Source organism: Gekko japonicus, unplaced genomic scaffold, assembly GCF_001447785.1.
Source record: "Gekko japonicus isolate JY-2015 unplaced genomic scaffold, Gekko_japonicus_V1.1 scaffold125, whole genome shotgun sequence".
In the NCBI taxonomy this organism is placed as follows: domain Eukaryota; kingdom Metazoa; phylum Chordata; class Lepidosauria; order Squamata; family Gekkonidae; genus Gekko; species Gekko japonicus.
Genome location: NW_015165834.1, coordinates 1353395 through 1379537, shown reverse-complemented (window position 1 = coordinate 1379537; position 26143 = coordinate 1353395). Strand labels below are relative to the sequence as shown.

At 41.3% G+C, this 26143-nt stretch overlaps 1 protein-coding gene across 1 annotated transcript in view; it reads right to left on the bottom strand.

Annotated features, from left to right (window-relative positions):
• Nucleotides 1-24156, bottom strand: part of CSE1L (CSE1 chromosome segregation 1-like (yeast)) — a 40114-nt gene extending 15958 nt beyond the window's left edge. Inside the window, exons 1-13 of the mRNA XM_015410911.1 lie at nucleotides 24056-24156; nucleotides 16241-16336; nucleotides 13242-13384; nucleotides 11966-12067; nucleotides 11022-11167; nucleotides 10767-10857; nucleotides 9598-9705; nucleotides 8864-8956; nucleotides 8440-8607; nucleotides 8218-8347; nucleotides 7062-7127; nucleotides 1586-1788; nucleotides 5-89 (exon numbers count right to left, since the gene is read on the bottom strand). Coding sequence (XP_015266397.1) covers nucleotides 5-89; nucleotides 1586-1788; nucleotides 7062-7127; nucleotides 8218-8347; nucleotides 8440-8607; nucleotides 8864-8956; nucleotides 9598-9705; nucleotides 10767-10857; nucleotides 11022-11167; nucleotides 11966-12067; nucleotides 13242-13384; nucleotides 16241-16325 — 1420 coding nt within the window. The 5' untranslated portion in view covers nucleotides 16326-16336; nucleotides 24056-24156. The remainder of the gene's footprint in view (nucleotides 1-4; nucleotides 90-1585; nucleotides 1789-7061; nucleotides 7128-8217; nucleotides 8348-8439; nucleotides 8608-8863; nucleotides 8957-9597; nucleotides 9706-10766; nucleotides 10858-11021; nucleotides 11168-11965; nucleotides 12068-13241; nucleotides 13385-16240; nucleotides 16337-24055) is intronic.
• Nucleotides 24157-26143: the final 1987 nt, after the last annotated feature.

Below are 26143 nucleotides of genomic sequence, written 5' to 3'. Positions count from 1 at the left end.
TTACCATTAGGAGACTTGAGATCTGGTAGAATATGGTTCACAAAAAACTCTGTGAGATTTACAAGCTCATTGGCTTGTGTTATTCCATGCTACAAAGAAAAAGAGAGCAGTGTTTGAAATAACTTGAAAAATGATTTCTGGATTGGGTTACGTGGAAATGCAACTAAATAGGCACCATTGATGTGCTCACACACTTGACAGTTTCTTCTTATGCATTCTGCCCTGAGATTTTGAATTAAAAATAGAATATAGCCCAAGCAGTTAAACAAAGTGCTAAATAAATGTTTAGGTATTTGAAGTGTAACAACAAATATATCTGTCCTTTCTGACCTTTCAGAAGCTCTAAAGTATAAACTTCATTTAGAATGAGATTTAAACAGTTGCTCCCCATGAAAAGGGATGGGACACATAGGTTTAGGTATTACGCAAAATCATGTTTTACTTTAACTGCAGTTAATTTGTGAAAAGAGGATTCAGTTTACAGATGATCACTCGAATCTTGGTTTGCCTCAACTAATGTTCATTTCACTACCTTTCCTCTTAGTCTGGGAAGGCATCACCAGAGTACAAATACAGACATTCTGGCTTGTTAGTCATGTGAAACCATAGTTGGGAGCATCTGTGGTTAATGAACAAACTTCAGATTAATATGTGACCATTTCTAACTAACCATGTTTAGTGGAGTGTCCTGAGTTCACACTATCAAGCTAACCACAGTTAGTTGAATTAAACTATGGCTGGGTCATATCTGAACTGATCTCCCGACTCTCCTCCTTACAATATTCCTGGATGTCTTCTGCCCCCACTATGCTTCTCATAGGAGATGTTCTGAAGTTCCACTATGCTGATGGAAATCAGAGACTTTCTGCAGGACCAATTCCTTAGTATTAAGTGTTTTTACAGGGGGAATTTGGGAATACTGACCACAGGATAAGTTCCCAGAGCAAATTCCCATTTTATTAGTGAACAGATGATCCCCAAAGCGGTCTTTGTCCTGATATCCACTTATATGTAATTAAATTACTAAGATGACATACAGATAAAGCAATAAATATTTCAAGAGCTAGTGTAGTCTAGTGGCTAGCATAGGAGTCCTCAGTGTGGTGCCCAGCAGGGCTTCTGATTGGCCACTGGAGATCGGATTCGCTGTGGAGACCACTCCCTGATATTTTCCTGGTCGGCTCTGCCTCCTGTGGCAGCCATTTTATTTTTGGTTGCGCTCACCACCCTGTTTCAGAATTCCAAAGGTGGGGACCTCTGGGCTATGGTATCAGAGCAGGATCTGGGGGACCCAGGTTCAAATCCCCACTTTGGTATGGAAGCTCACTCGGTGATCTTGGGCCAATCACACACTCTCAGCCTGACCTACCTCACAGAGCTGTTGTGAGGATAAAATGGAGGAGAGAATACTTTGGGGAGAAAAGTGGGGTATAAATAAAGTACACAGAAAAATAATGTTACACAGCAGAAATCTAGCATCTCCGAAGAGTGACACTTAATATTAAACAACGGTTTTGTTTGTTTTTAGGGCCTACGGCAGGTAACCTCTGTAGCGCTAGGTAATTCCTATCAAGACCAATGGTACCTTTTGTGTCTGAGCTTTTGAGGCCAAAGATGTTACAAGGTAAATAGCAGCATCTTTATGTTTCCAGTTGACAGATGGATTCTTTGCATATTCTTGCAGCATAGAGTTAACATAACCAGAGAAGATCCCTGTCACAGGTCCTTCAAAAAATCTGCATAAACCCCGCACTAGATCACAAGCTGCTCTACGTCTGGTATCAATATCTGTATAAGACACAAGTGAAAATAAAACACATGGCAGGTTACAATCAACACGGTCTTATCTTGATTTTGAAGAGCTACTTGGGAAGCACATGGAACTCAGATTCATTCCACCGTGACACAGAACAACTAAAGTCCAAGCCCATCATTTTATATGGGTGGAGCAATTTAATAGGGTAACAGAAGCCTACTCTAATCATGAAAGCTGTATAAGCAATAAAAAATTACTAAGGTTGTGGTTGCACACACTAAATAATCCACTTTCAAACTGGATTTTGCTAGTTCACACAGTAAAAATCCAGTTGTAGAGTGCATTGAAAGTGGATTATTTAGTGTGTGTGATTGCCACCAATATGTTGTAATACAGTTCAGACAAGATTTATCATCTGGTGCATTTATGGATTATTTTGACCCAGTACCATCTTGGGATCTGTGAAAACTACCACCTGTGCTGTGGACAGTTGTCCTTCTGAGTTGCTGAAATCAGGTAAGGATCATATTAATGAGTCTTTGATGTCATTTATAAATCAATCACTGACTAAGGGTGCCTTGCCTCTGCCTCTCAAAAATTTTATCTGTCCATTACTTAATAAACCATTGCTACCAAAGAATGATGTGGGCAATTAATATGCATTTCAGGCAATATGAGAGAGGCTGCAGGACTCCAGGTCTTTCTGGGTGACACATCTACTCTGGACCCTTTTCAGTCTGGTTTCAGACTGAGCTAAAGGGAGGAGACAGCACTGGGGGCTTTAGCTCATAATCTCAGTTTTAATGTAGACAGGAGCCACGCACCTTTGTAGCTCTTATTAGATTTCTCTGCAGCCGCTGATACTGTGGACAACACCATCTTATTGAGATATTTAGAGACAGAGTTAAGTACCAAGGGATATGTTTTGGAGTGGTTTAAACAGGTCCTTATGAACTGGACTCAGAGGGCTACTGTTCAAGATTAGTTGTCATCAAGTTTCTGCGTAAAAATAGCAGTCCAGCAGGAGAAGGTGCGACCGATGCTGCCAAAGAAAGCGAAGAAGGAGAGGCTGGATCTTCCGAAGAAGACTCTGACTCTAAATTGGGGGCTGTTGCCCCCAAACAAAGCTATCAATTGAGACACAGAAAGGGGGGGGGAATAGATTGTTAATCTACTCTGGAGTATCTAGAACAAGTATATTGTATATCTTTTCACAGTATTTTTATGAAACTAAAATTGTTGATGAATCTCTAAATATTTAAATAGATGATCATTTTCAACAAAAGTTAACGTGTTTAAACTTAAAAGTAATTTTGCAAATGTATGTATGATCACCATCTCTTGGGTTTTTAGAGGGTTTTCTTTACTTTCTCCCTTAGATTGTAGTTTCCCTTTCCTAATTTTCTGTTTGTAGTTATTAGAAAAGCAATTTTAAAAAAATCCCCTTCGGGGGGCCAAAAAAAAGAGAAAAAAGATTATTTGTCATCATTAGCTGTCAGTGTGGGTGAGATTAGTTGTTATCAGTGTGGGTTGTCATCAGCAAGCTGATGACAACTGGCTCTGCATTTCTTTATCCAAATTTGATCTAGTATTCCTGTAGTGATTTTGAGCCACTGCTGGACTGCTGTGGTTAAACGCCTACGGGTGAACAAGCTGAATCCGAGGATATAGAGTCCTGAGAATCTGAGTCCTCGTTGGCAAGGCTGAGACCCTGAAGGACCCTTGTGCTTCCCACATTTAATGGGGTCCAGCTAATCCTTGCTAACTTGGTGTTAACAGCCTAGGGATATTCTGCACACAGTACTATTGCTGAAAATGTTTTCTACAACCCTTATTTAACCTGTACAATGGTTCACCACTTCAGTTTGGCTGATCTGGCCATTTAGATTTAATGTCACATTTACCTTGAGGCTAGAGTACTATATTGTACTTTACATGGGTTTGTCCTTGAAGTCAACTTGGAAACCCCGTCTGGTACAGAATGGCACAGCTTGGATACTATCAGGAGTTATGCGGAGTATGCATATTGCACCCATTCTGCAGTTACTCCTATCTATCAGTTACCAGGTACAAATCAAGATACTGGTTATCCCCTATAAATCCCTTCACGGCCAGGGACTACACTGTGATATATCCTGTATGATACTGTTTTCTTTTTCATTGTTTTTCTAATGTTCTAATCCTAGTCCTATTGAATTGGTCAGTAGATGCCTTGTGCTATCCAATTACATTATTTACATTGACTGATTCTCCTCAAGTCTCAGCAACGAAGGTGGGATATAAAGTAAAAACTAATACATAAACAAACAAATAATACATAAATATTTGGCTCTTCATAAAGAGCAAAAAATCATTCTATAAATGCTAATAAGATAGGCTCAGTATCCAGTCACCTTATGTGGTCCCAAGATACAAAGATGCATTAGTTTAATTATTAGCATTCGACACAGATCATCACAGAATTTTACTACAAAGCTGAATTTAGAAAATATCGAAAGTACACCGTATCTTATTCAATGCAGTTAGCAACTTCATACAGAGCCCATAAGGATGGCCTGCGTCCTGCAGACACTGGTCTGTGCCCCATAAACTTTTGCAACTTGATTCTATGCATTCCTAAGAAATAAATCCTAGATACTTCACTGGAGACTGTCTCAAGTGGGTATATACTGGACTGATGTCTTGATGTAAGCAGTTAGTGGAGCACTGTAACCGGTCATCTTCTCTAGCACTTCTATTGTGCTTCAGATACCTGAAGACCTTTCCTGTAAGTAATCCACCACTCCATTCTTTTTACAGCACTACAGTACAACAGACGGAACTCTGTTTTGATTAATCAGAACAGAGGGAAATGTATTGCTGTAGAAAGAATGGAGTGGCAGATTACCTACAGGGAAGGTCTCCAGCTAGCTGAGCTCCAGCAGAAGGGCATGGATATCTATTTGAGACAACGTTCACAGCTGGTAAGTTTCCAGAAGAAGAAGGAAGCAGATATTAATTAAATGAAGGTGTAGAAGGTGATTCACTTTATATTATGCTGTCCCACAGTGCTGCTGTTCTATCTTCCTATCTATCTTCCTATCTTGATTTATTTTTTATTTTATTAGATTTGTATCCCACCCTCCCTGCACAGCAGGCTCAGGGCAGGTTCCATCAGACATAACAGACAAACAATTAAAAACAATTACAATACATCAATTAAAATACAATAAGAATCCATATATTACTGATCAAAGCCTCAACAGATGAGGTCTGCCTGTCTATCACTCTTACAGCTATTGTCTTAAGCAGAAAGAGTGCTGCTGCTAATAATTTCACACACACACACACCCTTATCACAAACGTGAAAAAACTAGCAACTATTAAAACACAAGTAGGGTGTGCATTTGGCTTTGAGGCGAAAAAATTGCTGGAAAATACCTTATCAGTATTTATTTTATTTTTATTTATTTATTAAATTTCTACCCCGCCCTCCCGCCGAAGTGGCTCAGGGCGGCTTACAAACAATTTAAAACCAACAAACAGTTTAAAACCAGCAAATACAAAATAAAATACAATTCATACAATTTCAATACATACAGTTAGGCTAAATAAATAAATACAGCGGCATCCTGTAATAAAGTGCTAGTGCGGCCCCACCGGAGCAATCAGTTTTTATTTGGAATGCCTGGTGAAACAGCTCCGTTTTTACCGCTGTACGGAACTTACCCATTCTTTCAGACAGATATCGAGAGGGGTGTGTTTTTGGCTAAGAAGCATAGCCAATCCTGGATACATACCCCCCCCCCCCCCCCAAATTCGGCATTATCCAGGAAATCAGGATAGTGGCAGTTAAATGGCGTTTAGAGAAAGTGCACTCCCTTTAAATGCCATTCCAGGTGAAGCTGCAGCTTCGCAAATGCATTTAAAAGGACAGCAACACTTTTATAAATGCCTTAGGCTCCCTTATAGCCTATGGGGACCATTATAGTAAATGATCCCCATAGGCTACTATGGGTAATCTGTCTGGGGTATGCAGGGGTCTGGGGGCTGTTTTCTGAGTTAGAGGCACCAAATTTTCAGCATAGCTTCTGGTGCCTTTCCTCAAAAGACACCCCCCAAGTTTTGAAAAAATTGGACCAGGGGGACCAATTTTATGGGGCCCCATCCTCCATCATTTCCAATGGAGGGGAAAACTGCAAAAAAGCAAGAGTCCGATGTCAAATCAGAGAGTCTCTGCAGTAGAAACTGAAGGGGGGGGAACCAGTGCCACTGTGGCAATGCCAGTTCAACAAATCCAAGCAAGGGTGGTGGCAAGCCTACCACAGCCAGTGCATGTACAGAGAGCCCAGAAGAACAAATGCCATTGTGGTAATGCCAGCTCAACAAATCCAAGTGTGTGGGGGGCCTGCAAGCCTAGCACAGCATGTACTGAGTGCCCAGCAGAACCAGTGCTATTTACTAGCATCCAACAAAACCCAGTGCCTTCCCTTAAATGCTTTCTTTTTTCCCTCCATTGAAAACAATGGAAAATGGGGGCACCTTCTTTGGACACTGTGTACACGCACTGGGTTTGTGGGGCACTCTGTCCATGCACTGGTTCTGTTTGGCTTGGAAAAATCCCCCCCTTCAGTTTCTAGACTCTCTGGTTTGACATCAGTCCTTAGTTTTTTTTGCTATTTTCCCACACCACTGGAAACAATGGAGGATAAGGGCACCCTCTTTGGGGGCCCACAGAATTGGACCCCCGAGTCCAATCTTTTTGAAACTTGGGGGCGTCTTTTGAGGAGAGGCAACAGAAGCTATGCTGAAATTGTGGTGCCTCTATCTCAAAAAGCAACCCTACCACCACCCTTGGATACCTCCAGATAGATTCCCCATTGACTATAATGGTCCCATAAGCTATTTAAAAAATTGGGATTTCTGGAAAAACCCAAATCTGAATACAATACCAGTATAGGAATTCGAGTTTTTCCGAGAATCCCAAATTTTTGGGGGGTCCGATATATTAGAATCTGAAAAATCCTGAACTTTTTTTTGTGGACACCCCTTAACACAAGCTAAGAAATCATTAATCCTCAGATCAAGCAAAATTGCTTCAAAGGCCATCAGATGTATCCCAGTAAGTGCTATCCTTGTGTGATGGAAGAATCTCAGGACAAATGCAAAAATACACCCATTATACATCTAAAGCCTGAAGGACAGCAGTATTTAACACACTAACAACTGACTGCCTACTCTAGGATGAGAAGACTGTCATTTTTCCCTATCAAAGTTCAGCAAACTGCTTCAGTTCCTTAGTGCCAATATAAAAAATTGTTATTACCAGATCCTTCCAAGTCTCTTCGGATATATTCTTCAGAATTATCTTCAAAAGCTTCTTCATCAGCCGCTGCAAAAAAGTAGTCCACAGAAAAATAATTAGATTTGTATTAATATTAAACCACACATGTAAGTAATATATGTTAAGTTTGCAATATCTTTATTTCATTTAAAATAAACTATTTTGTTAGCGATTCAGTCGTGTTTGATTCTTGGCAATTCTATGGGCTGGATCTCTCCACATTTTCCGATCTTGTACTGTTTCTTTGAGTTGTTCCATTCTCAGGCTGGTGATGACTTTTATTGTGTCTAGCCACCGTATTCTTTGGCGGCCCAGTTTCCTTTGGCCGCTAACCAAACCAAGCATAATTGCTTTTTCTAGTGAGTTCTTCTGCATGACATGGTAGAAATAAGCCAGTCACAGTTTTATACCCTTTTTAATGAAGTTACTAGGACCAAGAATGGTCTATGAGATGCACTTAACTAGGGCTGAGAAACCATCAATATGTGCAGCTGGAATCGGTAAATGCAAAACTCTTATTGAGATCTGTGATTCAGATCCGGATCCAAACCATCATGCAGCTTGCTTCATGAGCCCATGCAGGAGATTGACTGGCACTTCTGAACAGTAATCTCCCTTGTTGTACTACAAACTGCTTGTGAAGCTAAGGGATGATTTAAAAGCACTTTGTGTTCAAAGAAAAAAATCTGGACTTCTGCAAACAGCATGAGCCTCATTAGCGCCTGGATTCAACTGGCATGCATTTGTGCAATAGTCAGTATGTTTTGATGACTGCTAAGAATAGAAAGACTTTTGAGAATAAGAGGCTGGGGGAAAAGAATGGTTCAACAGCTCTTGCCACGGTTATATTTCATAAGCTAAAAACAAACTCCGTTTTAAATGGAGCAGTGGGAGGTAAAACTCAACTTCTCTAGGTATCTGAAGGAATTTCACTTCTCACTATTAACATGTAGAAGCAGAAGAGTGTCTTTACTATTCTGCCTACTCAAATGCATGTTGTAAGCCTCTTTAGGATATCAGTTAGCAAAAAGCTACATAATATACCAAATGTCTTGAAGCTCTCTCTGCTGAAGATTCAGCAGTTTCTGATTCCTGTAAAAAACCATCAAGATTCCATTTTAAAAAGTAAAAATACTACCTCTGAATTCCATGTTGGGAACAATGACTTTCTCGCAAATACTCGTCAGCGTATTCTGGTCTTCAAAAAGGTGTGTATAATGGGGTCTCTCACAAACTGAAGCCAGAAACTGAATTGCGTTGCTTACCAACTGCAAGACAGACATAAAGCAACTTTAGTTTCAATAAATACTAAAAAGTTCATCTCAATCTGGAGAGAAAAGAGACACACAGTTAAGCTTACCAAATCATATTTAACTTCTTGACCAGTTGTGACTAATAAATTCCAGATTGCTGTGACAAAACGCGGAAGGTAAGGCTGAAATTCTTCATCATATTTTTGGGCGTACAAGGCTGCATTATCACAAATTTGGGATTTCAAAAGCTCTAGTAGACCAGCTTCCTCTTCATCCTAATAAATAAAAGCACAACCCAAACCCTTTATTATTTAATGTTTCCATTTTTACCCTGTCTGCTCTGTATAAACATGCTTATGTCATAAAACATTATGATAACTGTAACAGAGCTAATATTCTGTTATTATGCTGGAAGGTACAGGCAATTATTTTTATCTGTTAGATAAACCTGAACTTTTGCAAAATGTGTACATTAAAGAAAAATGTTCTCATTACATGGAAACCTTAAAAAACATTCATGTAATTACTTACATCTGTCTGTAAGAGTTTGTTATCCAAAGTTAAAAGGTTGTGGAAATTCATCATCCAGGTTTCCATGTTATCTTCAAAAAATTCAGGAAGATCCTAACAAAATTAAGATCCAGATTTTAGTTTGTTCAGTTAGAAGCAGCATATTTTCTACTCTATTTTGGCAGGCAATCTGCTCAAAAAAAGGACAAAATATCACTTGAGGAAGAATACCAAAGCACCCACTCATGAATCCTGTCCCACAGAGGATGCTAGCTATACAGGCAAGAACAACTTTTTAATTGGAAATATTGTCTGCTCTTACTTAAATAGGCCCAGCACCCTCAGATTAGGAACTCTTGACTGTCAAAAGCTGTTATTCATTTTCTCCTATTTGCTTCTTATCACAAGCTTTATTAAACGGACTCTTATCAGAAGGAACGGGAGAAGCACTCAAGTGTGAAAGATCACGAAAATTGTATTTTTAATGCCAAGAGGGAACTTGCACATTCCTTTAAACTTGTTAATGCTTTTTAAATAATTTATCCTAGCACATTTATGCAGCCAGATTTTTGAGAAACTATAAATATTTAATCATTTTCAACTAGCAATACTGCGATCTTTGATCACCCAGCCGCTGTCCACCACTGAAGGTGCCGCTTGAATTTTCAGGCACCTTGGACATGTTAGGTTGTGGCTCAGAAGAGCAGATCTATCAGATATCAGGAAAATAACAAATCAAAACAAAGATGGCTTACCTGAAAATTTAAACTGTAGAACAGCTTAGCAATCAGAATCAGAGAGGAGAAGAGCACTTTCAAAGCACTGGCATCATTTGCATGAGTACTGCAAAGCTCAATTGTGGCCTAGATGAAAAGAGATCAGCACCACCACCAGCATGTAAGTGCAACGTACCTGACAACGTTTCATTTTGGTTAAGATATATTTATAGTGAGAGGTATAAAGGCAAAAAGCTTAACCATAAAAACAAAACCAGCAGCTAAGCAGCATAAAGAACTCAATACTATTACCAACATCACTATATTTATCAGCCCTTATGTAAATGATAGAAACAACAAACAAAACCTCCCACAGAAAAGGTGGGAGTGTCTCATCAGATGTGCCAAAAATAGGATTTTATAATTAATCAAAAGAAATAAAAAGGGGGGGGGAAACGTCTAACACAAGCCTGAGGAGAACTGAAATGTGTTAGACTGGTGAAGGATTGTTAAGTACAGATGAACTTAAAGGGAAAAAAGGGTAAGTAGCAGAAATCAGCTTAAGTCCTGAGAACTTAAATTATTCTAGATAATAAAAATCAGATGTCTCCTCTCTCTTCCCCTAAAGGTTACATACAGGCACCCAGCTTATTAAAAGCATTTCTAAAATAAAACTGTCTCACGGAAGGTGGGACTATACCACCTAGCAGCTTCTTACAGAGTTGTGCTATAACATGTTAAGAATTAGGAACTCCAAAGCTGGGAAGTTCAGTGGGTAGCTGCTATTTCCACCACTACAGTGCTGATGAATGAAACTGCATCTGTAGAATTCCTATGCACCTGAGAGCTCTTAAAGGGAAAAAAAAGAGAGGAGCATAACAGATGGATAACAAGAATCACAGTCCACCTTATCTAAATGGATCAACCTTGTGAATGTATATTTCAGGCCCGAGATGAAGTGAGCTCTGACTGACGAAATGTGACACTGGAATTCTGTTATTAACGTGCCACTGAACTCCTGCTTTATTTTGTTGCTACAGACCAATCTGGGCTACCCATTTGGAATAATATGTTAGTTTCTTAGCTGATAAAAGACCTACAGCAACATGGGAAGGGTGGCTGTGATGGAAAAAAGACCTTCCCACAGGTGACAGATATTAAGGATTAAGCTTTCTTTTAAGTAAATTCTAGATTTCACAATGCTGTACCTTAAAAAGATTTGTCAGTGGTAGTGCAAAGGCATCAAGGACAAGTTTGATCTCCGTCCACAGTTCATTTGATTTAAATTCGTGACGGTACCTGTCAAAAAAGGTAAAGTCATAATAAGTTGTATGTGATAAATTTTAGGAGGGTTGAAAACCATCTGTGTAAAGGAAATGAGGCAGCAATCAAAAGCTATTCTTGCTAAAATAAAGCTTTTGCGTTCAAACTGGAACACAGAAATTTATGCTGCTTCTCCGTACCTTTTAAATAAAGAGTGTGCTGTGCGAAGGACTCCGTTAATAACATGGAAGTCTCCACTCTGAAAGCGGTTCACCATTTCTGTCAGGAGGTCAGGCCACTTCTGAGGGAAATCTTCTCTACCAATGATGCTGATCGCATCGCTTAACTAAAAAGAAAGTACAAACATGTAGTGATTTGTAAGAAAATACTGTAGAACACACATGAAGCTGCCCGATATTGAATCACATTACTGATGCATTTAAGTCAGTGCTGTCCACCCAGATTGACAGTGGCTCTCTATCTCAGGGGTCTCAGGTGGGATACCTTTCACATCACCTACCACCTGATCCTTTTAGCTGGAGATGCTGGGGATTGAACCTGAGATACTGAGCCATGGTTCGCTTCCCAAGTTGTCTTATAGTTATCTAAATACAGGACTTTCCCCAGAAACTAGAGAAGACATAGTGCTAAACACATAATTAATGAAAATGGTAGAAACATGCCTACTGGTCCCCAACACAGCCTGCATATTGACTAGCATACCCCAAAGTCACATGTTCCTGCATTTCTGTATTTTGTATCTTCAGCAGGTGCATGAGAGGAAAAAGAAAATGCCAACCTGCCTTCTAACCAAGGAGCCTTCCCTCCTACCCTTCCATTAGCGGAAGCATTGCTTAAGTTGAAGAAGCTGAGTGGAACTGTATGATACAGGGCAGTAACATGGAACTACAATCATAGCCATTCCCATTCCTGTCTGTCTATGCCTTGCTGAGCAAAGAAATCATGGCTTTTATGACAATGCAGCATTTATCAATTTACTTTTAAGAATCATTCATATATTTGGAAGAATGCACAGATATTCTAGCTTGGTTTGTATCTTATTTTGCAATGAGTACTTCATACCAAACACAACATTCTCCTCTACAAATAAGAAGGCTTCTATTTGATGTCACTGTCTCCTCACCTGTTTTTGAATTTGTTCTGGACTGCTAAGCATCAGGTGTACTATGTTGGCTTTAATGGCTATCCTGTCTGTTTCACAGATTTTGTTTGGTTCATCTTCGATCTACAAACAAAATGTTAAGTTAACTCATTTATTTAAAATGTTTATATCCAGCCTTTCCACAAATCCAAAGACAGCTAACAAAATATAAACATATACTGTTAAAAACACATAAAACAATGCACATCAGGTTAACTGCAACTGTTACAACATATACAATGACCAGCTGTCAGAGACATTTGTTAGTTATTTCCACCAAAAGCGCATCAAAATAATTCTGCTTTGCACCTGTTATGGAAGAGAGAATGAGAGAGGATTGCTGTACCATATCCAGCAGGCTACTCCAAAGTGTGGCCATGGCCACAGTAAACGAGTGTGCATGTGCTGTACGTAAGCAAACCTCCCCAAATAGAGGGGACTGCCAAAAGTGATGCACTTGACAACCTTAGTTGGTGCACAGGATCATGTCGGAAAAGGTGGTCCACTAGATACATTGAACTCATGCAGTGAAGGGCTTTAAATGTAACAACCCGCACCTTGAATTGTGACCAGAAACAAACAGGTAACAATTGAAGCTGCTCAACTACTAGTGTTACATAACCATAATGGAATAACTGATTAATAATCTAGTGGCAGTGTTCTGTGACAACTGAAGAGTTTTCAGAGACAGCCAGCCCCACATACAATGCATTACATTAATCTATCCTCAAGGTTACAGTGGCATTGATCAGCATTACCAAGCGTTATAACACTAACAGCATCTCCACATAAAAAAGTTTTCACAGAGAACACTCTGGACAAGCTCAATGTGTCCCACGTTCAAGGGGTTCTCCATACAAATAGCAACAAATACTTTACAGGACACTTTCCCAACTAGTGGGTCCAGATCTTTGCACCAGTTCGTGCTCTAAGTGGCATACAGATGCATGAAACCTGCCTCCCTACTTCCCGCCTCCGATCAAAATCCCAATAAGCCTAGAATCAAAGCAGCCTGACACAGCCCCAGCTGTACATTCTGCACCGGGAAAACAAATGCATGGGTGGAATTTGCTGACCAAAGCAAGCAGGGTTCTGCTCAGCGCTGGCCTCACAAAAGAGATACAAATGCAGTAAGCTACTATTGGATAGCTTCAACTGTGAAATTTCTGCTGCTACCCACACAAGCTCAAAGGGTACTTGCAGTTCTACAGGATTCAGAACTACATTAGGCACTGGCATGATTTACCGGAATACCTACAATTCTCCAGTTCCTTTTGATGTAATTCTTGAATGTGACAGAGGCACAGACTTTGATAACATTATCTTGTGACTTCTCTAGCAGCGTTAAGAGTAGCAGTGGGTAATTTTGGCTTCCTTCGACAGATTCAAGGAATTTTTCCGCTGCAAAGGAATATCCTGAAGTTAGCAAAAAGTCTGAACAATTTCACAGAGTTTACTTCAAATAGAAGGCAGTCAGCAAATGCTAACATTTACATAGCTCATAAAGGAAAGAAATAGAGAATAATGTTCTCATATCTACAATACTTTCAGTCTGACCAGAGCTACATTTCTGCCTTTTCAACCACAACCAGTTCTGAATACAGATTCAGCAGCTGTGGCTGCTTAAATTCTGAGTCTCCACTAAATTCTGATAAACCAGCATAGTCTAAACGATGTCCTTGCTTTAGTTCCTTTGGACTCTGAAATGGCAGATCAACAAAACAAGTGCATCCAGCTCCAAATGTTATTAAGAAGAAGAGTTGGTTTTACACCCCACTTGTCACTACCTGAAGGTGTTTCGGAGCAGCTTGCAATCACCTTCCCTTCCCCTCTCCACAACAGACACCCTGTGAGGTAGGTCAGGCTGAGAGAGTTCTGAGAGAACTGTGACTGGCCCAAGGGCACCCAGCTGGCTTCATGTGGAGGAGTGGGGAATCAAACTCAGTTCTCCAGATTAGAGTCCGCCACTCTTAACCACTACACCAAGCTGGCTCTCTCACAGTAAGAGTCCAGTAGCATCTTAAAGACTAACAAAATTTGTGGTAGAGTATGAGCTTTTGAGAGTCACTGCTCACTTCTTCAGATATGGTATTCATCAGATATAGTATCTGACGAAGTGAGCAGTGACTCACAAAGGCTCATACCTTAACCACAAATTTAGTTAGTCATTGAGGTGCTACTGGACTTACTCATTTCTACTACTGCAAAAATCAGTTTGAGAAAAGCTGATTACTGAAATAAGTTTTCCATTTTGCATACATGCGGGGAGGGCGGAATATAAATCAAAAGTATAAATAAATAAAAATACACTGTATCAGGGGTTCTCAACCTTTTTGAGCCAACAGGCACCTTTAGAAATCTAGCATAAGAAGGATTACAGTGTCTAAAGGATCAAAGTAACAGCAAAAGCACTGTAATAAGACACTAAATAAAACTCAAATAAAGTAAATAAACTTGTGTATAGTATTTTTTTCTATTGTGCAAAATATAGACTCAACGGTGCGACTGAACAACAAAAACAAATGTAATAAAGTCTACAAAAGTACAATTTTAAATCAACAAAAAATAATTACAAAATGAATCAACATTATAGAGAAGAGAAGAGATTGGATTTAAACTCCACCCTTCACTACCCGAAGGAGTTTCAGAGCGGCTTACAATCCCTTTCCCTTCCCCTCCGCAAAGCAGACACCCTGTGAGGTAGATGGGGCTGAGAGAGCTCTCCTGAGAACTGTCCTTGAGAGAACAGCTCTGAAAGAACTTATGACAACAGCAGCTCCATGTAGAGGAGTGGGGATTCAAACCCGGTTCTCCCAGATTAGAGTCCATGCCCCTAACTATTGCACCAAACTTTCAAATATGAAAGAAGAATCACAAAGTCATTTGAAAGAAGAGTCACATGAGGATCCCGGATATAGCTTCACTCATTTTGTTAATCCTCTTCAGTGAAACCAGTATCAATAATGTTACAAATTATTTTCTTCAAAGTGTATGTAAATGCCAGAGAGGTAACAATCATTCCAGAATAGTTCTGCAGTTGTTTACAGATATCTTATTATAGGGTACCAGTTCAGATTTTAACAAAAATAACTGGAAATTAACCAAAATCTTCTAATGCTTGTATAGGAGGATATTTTTGTTGTTTTAAACATTGCACTTCCCTTTGTAGACTTTATTATCTTTGTAGACTTTAGTATATATTTTGCACAACAGAAAAAACACAAGTTTATTTAATTTCAGTTTTATTTAGTATCTTATTACAGTGCTTTTGCTGTTACCTTTAGAAATCTGACACAGGCTGGTGGGCACAACCACAAAACGTCTGTCGCAGGCGGTGGAGCCAATCACAGAATGTCAGGGAGTGAGCTTATGTGTAACTCTGATTGTAGCTCTTCAGCATTTCAGGCAGAAGCTCTGTTTAACAGGATGCTTTTTAAAACATGAACATATTGTATACAAAGAAATGTATGCCCACAGATTTCACTAAGAAACACTCATCTGGCAGTATCTGTCAGATCTCCAACAGCCAATCAGAAGCTCCACTGGCACCACCTGATCACACCCACTTTCTAAAAAAACCTGGCAGGCACCAGGAAATGGTGTCAGCGGTAACAAGGCGCCTACAGGCACCACATTGGGGCCCCCCGCACTATACAATAAATTTGTGCTTGCAGAAAGAATTGTATTGCTCCCCTATCTTTGGCAAGCTAACAGTTTGAAAAACCTTCCTATCCTAATTTGTCCTAAGGTTAATAAGTACAAGTGTAAAAAACGACCCCCTCCCTACCCTTTCCCTTATCTTAGTGAGATTATTTCTGTGTCTCTTACAATACCCACATGTTTCACCCGATCAGAACCTTGCTAATAGCATCTTTTATACCACTGATTTTTGTATGAAATTGGAATTTTCAAGAACAATTTGAGAATCCTTCAACTTTTGAAAAGAAAATTGACCCCAAATCATAGCTTAATATTCTCTTCTTCTCACAACATTGCATTATGTTGTGACACTGGTAGAGGGCGTCCCATTTGGCACATGTGAAGCTGTGTTACTTTTTCATTTGAGCACTAGGCCTGCTGTTTCAGAGGAACGTTATGTCCCATAAAGTTTCAAGCTTGCTTCTTTTATATGGAATATTGTTAGTCTGCAAAGCCCTTAATTCTTAGGCAATACTGTTACTCCTGAAAAAAATCTAATGATCACTTAGGCAGAGAATAGCTAAACAAACATCATTTTTAAGAATACAAACTGTTTACCAGGACGCCTTATAGCGGGATCAGGATCTAGCGTCTTCTTCAAATATTCAGTCAGAGTCTGCAAATTGGCATCACTCAGCTCCATAACTATAGAACCTAAAAATAAACAAAATGTTCTAAAGTACACTTTTAGGGTGTTAGATACACAGAACAACTAAGGCTGCGGTCACACGGGCAGGAAACTGGGGGGGGGAGCGTGGCTATTAGCCCCGGGGCAAAATACCTCGCGGCAGCAGGATCAGACGACCCGGCGAGGTCCCAGCGAGGTCCCGTAGTTAAGGTGGAGGTGCCGATCACACGAGCATCCGCACCTCCACTGAGAGCATCCGGCCAATTGGAAGGGGATGGAACAGGCCGTGCATAGCCCACTCTGGGCAGGATCCGTGGGCCGCTCACAAGGAGGGGAGGGGAGGGGGGGGAGTAACCCGCCGGATCCTCCCTGCCCGCCTGCCCTCCCTCCCCCCCCCCGGGACACGCGGCCCGCTCTCTGCCTGGCCGCTGCCGCTCGCCCCCATTGCAGCCCCCCATGGGCCTCCCTCGACCCTAACGCCGCACGCCTTTGTGCGCACACGCTGTTGGGCGCTTCTGGAGGCGGGGGGAACCACCCGGCAGGCGCCGGATGCCACAGGAGTCCGGCAGGGGCGCGATCAGGCGCCCACCCTTGCTGCGCAGTTTCCGGAAACTAGTACCTCGGAGGTACTAGTTTTTTACTGCGCGTCTTCGGACGGTAGCCATGGGTAGCCACGGGAGCTCTACGCTCCCCAGATGTTGCGGTGAGATCGCGCCCGGAAACTCCGCCTCCCTTCCGTCCCTCTTGCGTGCTTACTGCTCCGTGTGACCGCAGCCCATGTGACCCATTTTATGCACCTCAGCACACAATTTTTTAAAAGGAAACTGGTGTTAAGAATGATGCCAGAAAATACAATATACTAAACACCCTCCTGCCCACAAAAATGAACTAAAGATATAACACAAGCAGAAATAATTTGTAATTTATATGCGTGGCTATCATCTGTTACACCCTGTGTGGCTCTTTCAATCCATTTAGGCATCTAAAGCATGAATTCTCAAATCCTGCCACCAAGTCCTTTTAATGTAGCAGAAGCATTGATCTGATTTATTGATTTACGGAAAGCAACAGACAGCCCTGCAGGTCACAGCTACAGTCCACTTTGAGAACCACGGGTTTAAAGAATCGTCAGTAGTATTTTCCCTGTCATGGGAAACTTTCAAGATAAATGTTTCCTGTACAGCAGACTTTAAAAAAAAATCAAATACTATGCTGGGGCAAGCTATTAGATAGCCCTGAAACCCAAACTAATTTTCATTTGTAGAACCAAACAAGGATTTTTCCAGAGTACACCATTTAGCATGGTGCTTTGAACATGTCCATTCACTGTACTGCACAAATGACTTATCTAACAGTTTGAAAAAATATTTCAGTTCCTTTATATGTGCAAACATTAATCACCCAGGCTACCAGGGGGAGGCGTGGTTAATTGGCCCTGCGCAGCTTGATGCGCAATTACGCGATCAGACGCGCCGGCGGCACACCACGGGTCCTTCCCTCGGCCGGCGGGTAAACGAGGGACCGGAGGGGAATGCCGCACGCTGGCACGATCACACCACGGGCGTCTGGAGGCAGCCCGTGGCAAACGTTTACTAGTACCTTGGAGGTACTAGTTTTTCAAGGCGCATTGTTGGCCGTAAGCCACAGGTGCGCTCCACTCCCAGATGTTGGGGTGTGATCGTGCCCGGATAATCCGCCCACCATCCGTGCCTCTCCCGCGGCAACTTTGCCGTGTGACCGGGGCCACAGAATATTTATTTAACTTGTACTTAATAAACAAAACTAAAGAATTAGTTGTTGTAGATTTTCCGGGTTGTGACATGTTAATGGAGGAGCTTAAACATAAACACAATTTCAACAGGAAAGAAGAGAGTTTAAAAATAAACAGGGCATGGTTCCCTGTCCTGAAAAACACAAGTACTCTACATCTTACAACAGCACTACAGATAAGATTAGAATTTCAACAGCCAATCCATATGCAAAAGAACCTCCTCAGGAAAGCTTCTCCATTAGCATGGGAAATTCCTACAAGATAATGACTCAGCCCTACCCCACCTTCCTGAGTAGATATAAATTACCTGCCTACCATTTTTCTTCTCACATTGACACAGAGAGTATTCCATCTTTCTGTGTTATACCTCTGAGGATGCCAGTCACAGCTGCTGGCGAAATGTCAGGTACTACAATGCCAAGACCACGCGGCCATACAGCCCGGAAAATCTATAACAACTAATGAACTCCGGCTATGAAAGCCTTTGACAACATATAAAACTAAGGAAATCCAGAAGAGAAGATGTGTTTGCTTGCTACAGCCAAAATAATAATCTTATAACACCCTGAAGGCTAAAGAAGGTATTGTATTCTATAATTCAAAGCCACGTTATCAAATGCATGGTTATATTACATAATATATAAACAAAAGCATACAGAGAAGGAGAGGGAGAAAATATTACAGAGATGCCAAAAGGCACAGCATTCCCAAGACACATGTTATAATGTAGAGCACAGAAAAAATCAAGACCCAGTCTAGAGAACGAGTGATTCAATATATTAGCAAAGAAAGATGAATGTGAATATAAATAAGACAAATGTCAATAAATAAATAAAATGTTAATTTGATATCTATATATCTAATAGCCATGTGTGAACTGATCTGCAGATACTTAAATCCATGGACTGGGGCCACAATGACTAAAAACAGATTCTTCTGCAAATTTGGGGGCAGGGCTCCCCTAGGTTTGCAGGAAAATCTGCAAAGTTAAAAAATACACTGGGGGTAAATCTCCCCATCAAAGAATGCTGTCTGTGCATGCAAAGACAATGCATTTACCTTGGTTCTGCACTGCTGCTGCTATAATCGGGTTCAAAGGCGGGTGATGAAGCCTGGAGCTGCACTAGGTTTGGCAACTGGGGGGTTGAGATTAGAGATGTGAAGGCCTGGAAAAAAACCGGAAAAATTTGGGGAAACCCTGGTTTTTTTCCTGAAGCCTTTTTTATTTTTTCCCAAAAAATTGGAAAAATTGAAAAAAGAAAAAAAATTGATTATGGAACGTTTTATTTTAACATGATGAATAAAATATTTTAAGACAAGGTGTTCAAATATTTTCCAAATCATTTCTAAAAAATATGTATGGTATAAGATTGAGCTAATGTCTGTGCAATGAGGACAAGCAAGTCCTAGGTTACAAACTGAACTCTCCAATGCAAGAACAAGATGCATTTCTTCCTTTAGGAGGTGCTATTGTCACAAGAAAAGAAAAAGGTTTCAGTTTTGTTTTTGCATGTGGGTGGGTATTCTGTTTGTAATAATTGTTTGGATACACTATATTTTTAATATGCTAGTTGTAATAATTTCATGCCAAGTAAAAATGTCCATAGTCATATTTTATGTTCCTAAAGTAACAGAATGACTTTCAATCTGGAAAAAAAAAAAAGTGCTAATGTAGCATTTTTTTTTCAATTTTTCTGAAATTTTCCATTTTCCCCCGAAAAAAACCTGGGTTTTTTTTTCTGAGCTTCAAAATTTCCAGAAATTTTACATCTAGTTGGGATTCCCCCCATGAGTCTCATAGGCCGCCACTTGTAATATAAATCATTCAGTTGTTTTTCAATAACAAAAAGAAGCTGAGCAGAAATATATCCCCCCCAAAATCCGGTAAGACACACTTCATATGGTATGTTTCATTTATTATAAATATTTAGATCCTGGTCTCTCCACAAAGCATGGAGAAGGCAGTTGAGATTTGTGTGTGTGTGTGTGTATAACAATGCACAATCCCTTGGAAAAGTCTCCTGAGAAAAATTTATTAGAACTTTGCAACTGCCCAATTTGACTGGTGGTGTTTTATTATGTTATTGATTAGCATTAGTAAACAATTATTTTTTTTAAAATGGGGAAAATATGGTATTTGAAAATTTTCCATATAATGTCACTGACTAGTTTTACACAGAAAAAAAAATCCCCCATCCAGAATGAGGGTACTTTGACATTCCTGATAAACTCAGGAACAAGATCCAAAGACCTACAGAGGACTGGATCCTATGTCCCTCCTGCACAAGGTATGGGCAGAAGTAGATATCCCCCGCTACCTATGAGCTTCAAAAGAGTAAGGGTTTAAAGCCATGCAACACAATTGGCTCCAGTGAAGAGGGGAACATAGGTGAAGTTGTCACTCTTGTCTGTTTTGGTGCTAGCGGATAAGCTGATGCAAAAAGGCAGAGGGGGGCAATTTTGTTTGCTTCCTGCTCCCTGATGCAACCCCCCCCCCATTGTGTGGCTTTTTGTCCACACAGGACGCCTGCCTTTCAGCACTGTCTCTTTGATACTCATGGACGGCTACCTCGCCAGTGCCTTTTGTTGGTGCTGCATAGGCAAGACACAAGTCGAAACATTTACTTGTGCTTCACAATTTATGAATTAGCCCTCATTCACCAATCCTCTGCTTCCTGAAAACCCACTCTGGAAAGTTCAGAGCCTCTTGGTCACCATCTTCAACACACCATGATGAAATAGGAGGGGAGCAGAGTTGGAAGGAAAATATCAGGGAGCCCCATTTAATGTGTGAAAAATCTTGGTTGCCCACAACATTCTTTGGAGCCAATCCAGGGCAAGTAATTACAACATACTTGACTCTTAGAGCTATTTTATATTGAATACTGACAGTGACAAAATAATCAACATTAGGAAGCACATTACTCATAATTATCTTTATCAACAAAGAATTCCACCAAAGTGTCATAAAATTTTCATAGTAACACAAAAGGGACTGTTTGGGGATTGTGAGATGGTGCTGGGTGACTTGAACATTATTATTATTATTTAGATTTTTACCCCGCCCTCCTGGCCGAAGCTGGCTCAGGGCGGCTTACACAAGAACAGAATAAAATTCCAATAATATAATATAAAATTATCAAACATCACCTAATACAAATAGAAAAGCTAAAACCACAGACATACTAAAGTGCTAGTAACTTGATTTCCTGTCAATATCTGTCAATTTCCATGTCAATATCTAGTCTGGTGCAACTCAGAACTCTGTGGACTCCACAGAAGTGTCCAAGATTGCACTGAGCCCTGCGCACACTTGCTGGAATGACTTTTTTGCACTGACAGGTTCTGATCTTATACCAATGCAACAGTTAGATTACTACCTGTTTAAGGCACTGACCAGCTTCCGTAAAAAGTTGAGGACTGATTAGGCTGGTCTGCCCTGAGGACTTATGGATCCAAATGGGAAACCGGAATGCTCTAGGGGATGATGATACAAAGAAAATTAAACTTTTTGACTCTCCTCTCCATTTTCTATTGTAGCCACAGACTGCAAAAAGGGACACAAACAGCTTTTAGAGCCTTAGTAGATCATAAGTTTGATATCAATATACATAATATATCTTCATTAATCTTGCTGGAACTATCACTGAATTTTGACACTATGAACTACGTCATTCTCTTAATATGTTTGGAACAACCATCAGTCTATCATGGCTCACTCACTAATAGTCTTCATCTGTTTTGTGAAATAATTATAAAAAGATGACCATTAGTAAGGTCAGCTCAGTGAGAGCTGGTATGTTTGCTACGGGCATATTTATTTCATTTACATCCCACTTTTCTCCCCAACTGGAAGGCAAAGTGACTTACAACATTCTCACAACAACCTTATGAGTTAGACTAGGCTGTGACTGGCCCAAGGTCACCCAGTGAGTTTCCATGGCAGTGGGGATTTGACGATGGGTCTCCCAGATCCTAATCCAGTACTCTGACCAGTACAACACACTGGCTGATACAACTACCCATGCTTTTATATATCTAACTGAAGTTCCTCAAAGAGATCATCTGCCGTTTTGAAGTGAGGTAAAACAGAAAACTACCCAGTAGCCCCCTAGAGAGTAACATTCTTTAAGGCATGAGCATTTGTGTATATAACACACCTGTTACCCTTTACAAGATGCTTGTTTTGCTAGAACACACTATATAGACACCCTTTTGGAATCTGGAAGAAGAAATCATCCATATGCTGATAAGAGAGAAAGAGCCAGTGTGGTAGTGATAGAATGCTGGACTAGTATCTGGGAGACCTGGGTTTGAATTCCCATGTGCCATGGAAGCTCAGTGGATGACCCTGGGCCAGTCACACTCTCTCAGCCTAACCTACCTCACAGGGTGGTTGAGAGGATAAAATGGAGGAGAGAATGATGTAAACTGATTTGGGAGAAAGGTGGGGTGCAAATGAATAAAGGACACAGCCATCTATTTTGCATTGATCACACAACCAGGAATTGCTGGGTGTCCTGTTCTAAGTCAGAACTTGGAGACAGCCCAAGCAACGTTCTGCTTTGCAGAAGCAAAACATACAATTCAGTTTCTGCTTATTTCTTAAGAGATTCTCCTGTGTATTATAGACCTCATCTCAGTGAACAGCTCACACAATTTCTTTTATAAACTTGTAAAATTTCCCTTAAACTGACTTTTTGTTCCTTCAAATTGTTAAATGGTTGATTACTACAATCCTACATTAATTTTTATTACCAAATATTTATGCACTATACAGGGCACTTTAGAACAAAGAGAAAACAAGCAGCTATCTACATTTCCACAGTAGGAGAAACAATAAAATGAGGGACAGAAGGGAAGAACAGGATGAAGATAAAGCAATATGGATACTTCAAGAACACACTTGAGATGAGCTGCCCAGTTATATTTTACTTGATATGTGTGTGCTCACACAAAGAAAAGAAGGAAAAACAGATTGTGCACTCTGCAACAGACCTTTTCACCAACATGCTAACTGCACTCTACAAAACCAAGGGACTTCGGCAAAAAGAAGAAATGGCATTCCTCAGACCCAGTCTCTACTGAAATGAATTGGATCTACTTCAAAATACTTAGAAAATTTTGGTGAATGCAACCACACTCTTAAGGATACCACCAGAGATTACAGGGAAAACATCAAGGTTGAGCTGTGGCTCAGATACAGCACCAGTGCCCCAACTTTTTATGCAGAAACTCCCAGGTTCAATCCCTGGCATCTCCAGTTAAAAGGATCAGGCAGTACGCATTGTGAAAAACCTTTACTCAAGGAGGATGTAAGGAACACTTATACAATGGGAGCAGACTGCTTTAAGCATGCTGACATTTAAAGAAACAGTGTGCTTTAAGCATGTGTAGGTTGGCTTTCTCTTACTATTTGGTATCTGCACCAAACCTTTGGCCACCTCGTCTTAGTGGATACGGTACTTCCATAAAAGCTTGAACTCCACGACAGCTTCCTTCAAAAAACATATTAAAGTTCCCTAGTTGCTCTTTACATCCCCCTACCTCTTTCGTGAGGAGGGAGGCCTTCTTTCCTCCTATCCAGCCCCAAGGTGTAAAAGAAGGGCTTGCTCTTCCCGGGTCGTTGGGGAGGGAAGGAAAACGGAGAGGGGGTGAGAGACAGAGAGAGACAGTGTGATTGAGGATGTTCAGGTCACCCGTCAGAGTGACAGCTACGAGGTCCAATCAACGGGGCACTTTCATAGAGGAATAGACCCAGGAACCAACACCAGCGCGCGTAGCCAAAAAGGGGCGGGCTCAGATGTCCACAGCAAGTTCAGATGCTTCCCTCCGTAGTTCTGTGGGCCCGCAGCCCGACCACCACCCAAGAAAACTATGGGGGCCTCGAAGGTCGCTCAAGGCTTCCCCTTCCTCCTAACTCAACTTCCAGGGAAGGAGAGGCAGGTTATCGCTCTTGGCGACGCACCCTCACCTGACGGGTCTCCCGACAACACTGGCGGCGGTGGCGACTGGAGTAGCAGCAGCAACGCCTCCTACAGCTACAGCTCCGCTTCACATTCAAACCTCGGTAAGAGGGCGCGGCGGCGGCGTGCTGACGTAATGACGCAGACGACGCGCAGCTTTCCCGCTTGGAACCAATCACAGACCGGTTTCTCCAGGGGTCCAGCCAATCCCAAACGCGGTCCTTCCTTAGGCGGACGAACCACTGAGCTCGCGCATTTTCGCAGTGCCGTCCCAGAATGCAACGGAGTATGGCCAAGCCTCGTCAAGTGAGCCAAGTATGGCTACAGGGAATTGCCTCATCGTTTTGGCTGCAGAGTAGATTAGCCAGGTCTTCGCAGGTGGCGAGGTGAGGGGGTGGGGAAGCTGAGGGGGAATGTGCCACTTCAGACTCCAGCACGATGTAGCACACAGTAAGAGAGGAGAGTTCTAGCCAAACCCACTTCTCCATATTTTAAATTTAAAACACGCATAGGCTCGCCTTTCTTCCAGGTAACTGGAACTCAGGACATGTAGCAAAAGCTAAACCAACACTTCACACAAATGCTTATGCTGGAATATTTTATTTTTTGTCTTCAGAGTGGTCTCCTGTCTTATTCTGCAATTAACTGCACCAAAGCTAACACACGGAAAGTTTAAAACCTTAAATATATTGTCTGAAACACACTGCTGCCCTTCATAAAATTCAGCAGGCAAAATAAATAAATCTAGAGACAGCAAACCTTGAAGCCCCTATGGAACTGGAATACAGACAGCAATTTCCTGATGTTCTTCTGGGAGACTGTTTCGTAATGTGGGAGAGGCCACAGAAAAAGTCCACGACCAGGCAGCCTACTTTGTAGGGGCTTAAATAATTGGTACTGTTGAGCTGAGCAAAACTACTACGAGTTTTCATCAGGAGAGACTATCCTTTCCACGGTGGGGGGGGGGGCTGAAGATAGTGGAGCAATAAAACAATGTGGAAACAAATGAAAGTCTTTAGGTGCCTTCAGACCTAGTTTTTATTACCACATAAGCTTTTATGGGTTGGCTACCACCAGGGGTCATTTCGTAGAAAAAGAGCTGCAGGAGCTCATTAGCATAACTTATTAGCATATGCCACACACCCCTGACATCACTATTCCACCTTTGCCCCCTATGCTCTGGCATATTAACATCATGATTGCCTGGCCCCCAAGGGGGGAGCAAGGCGCCTGGGCATGGCTTGGATGATAAGATCTTGGGAAGTAGTTATGGAAGTTAAGATCTCCCCATCTTGTCTAAATGTTTGTGAATTTGTTATTGTATTTTACTGTAATTTATTGTTTTTAAATTATGTGTTTACTGTTTTAACCTCGGCACATGGTGCCCTTGTTAGCCGCCCTAAGCCTTCGGGGTAGGGCGGGATATAAATTCAAATATAAATAAATAAATAAGTGTGCACCAGCCCCTCTGACAGGCAGAAGCACCTGGGATCCATTCTTTCCCCCCTCTCCCTTCCCTTCGCCTCCAAGTTGGGCAAAGGGGAGGAGGAGGATCTCAGGCGCTTCTGCCTGACAGAGGTGCTGGCGTGCCCACAGCCAGCCTGGGTGAATTATAGAATCATAGACTGGGAAGGGATCTCTAGGGTCATCTAGTCCAACCCCCTGCACAATGCAGGAAATTCACCAATACCCCCCACACACCCCAGTGACCTCTGTTCCACACCCAGAATATGATAAAAAAAAAACACCTCCAGGATCACTGGGGGCCAAACTGGCCTGGAGAAAAATTGCTTCCTGGCCCCAAAGTGGTGATCAGCATTTCCCTGGGCGTGTAAGAAATGGCCACAAGAACTAAGCACTGATGCAACCCTTCCTGCTCTACCTCTCGTGATTTGCCTAAGTTCACACAATCAGCATTATGATCCTTTTAAAGTTGAAAGCATGATATAACTGCAAAGAACTATTTGTAAGATTATCTGTAAGACACAAGACCAGGACGCATCTCACTTCTGGCAATCACTTGGAGAGACCCTATCACTCAGCTTCTATTGCCCCACACACACCCCACACTGGAATAAGAACATAATATCAGGCCA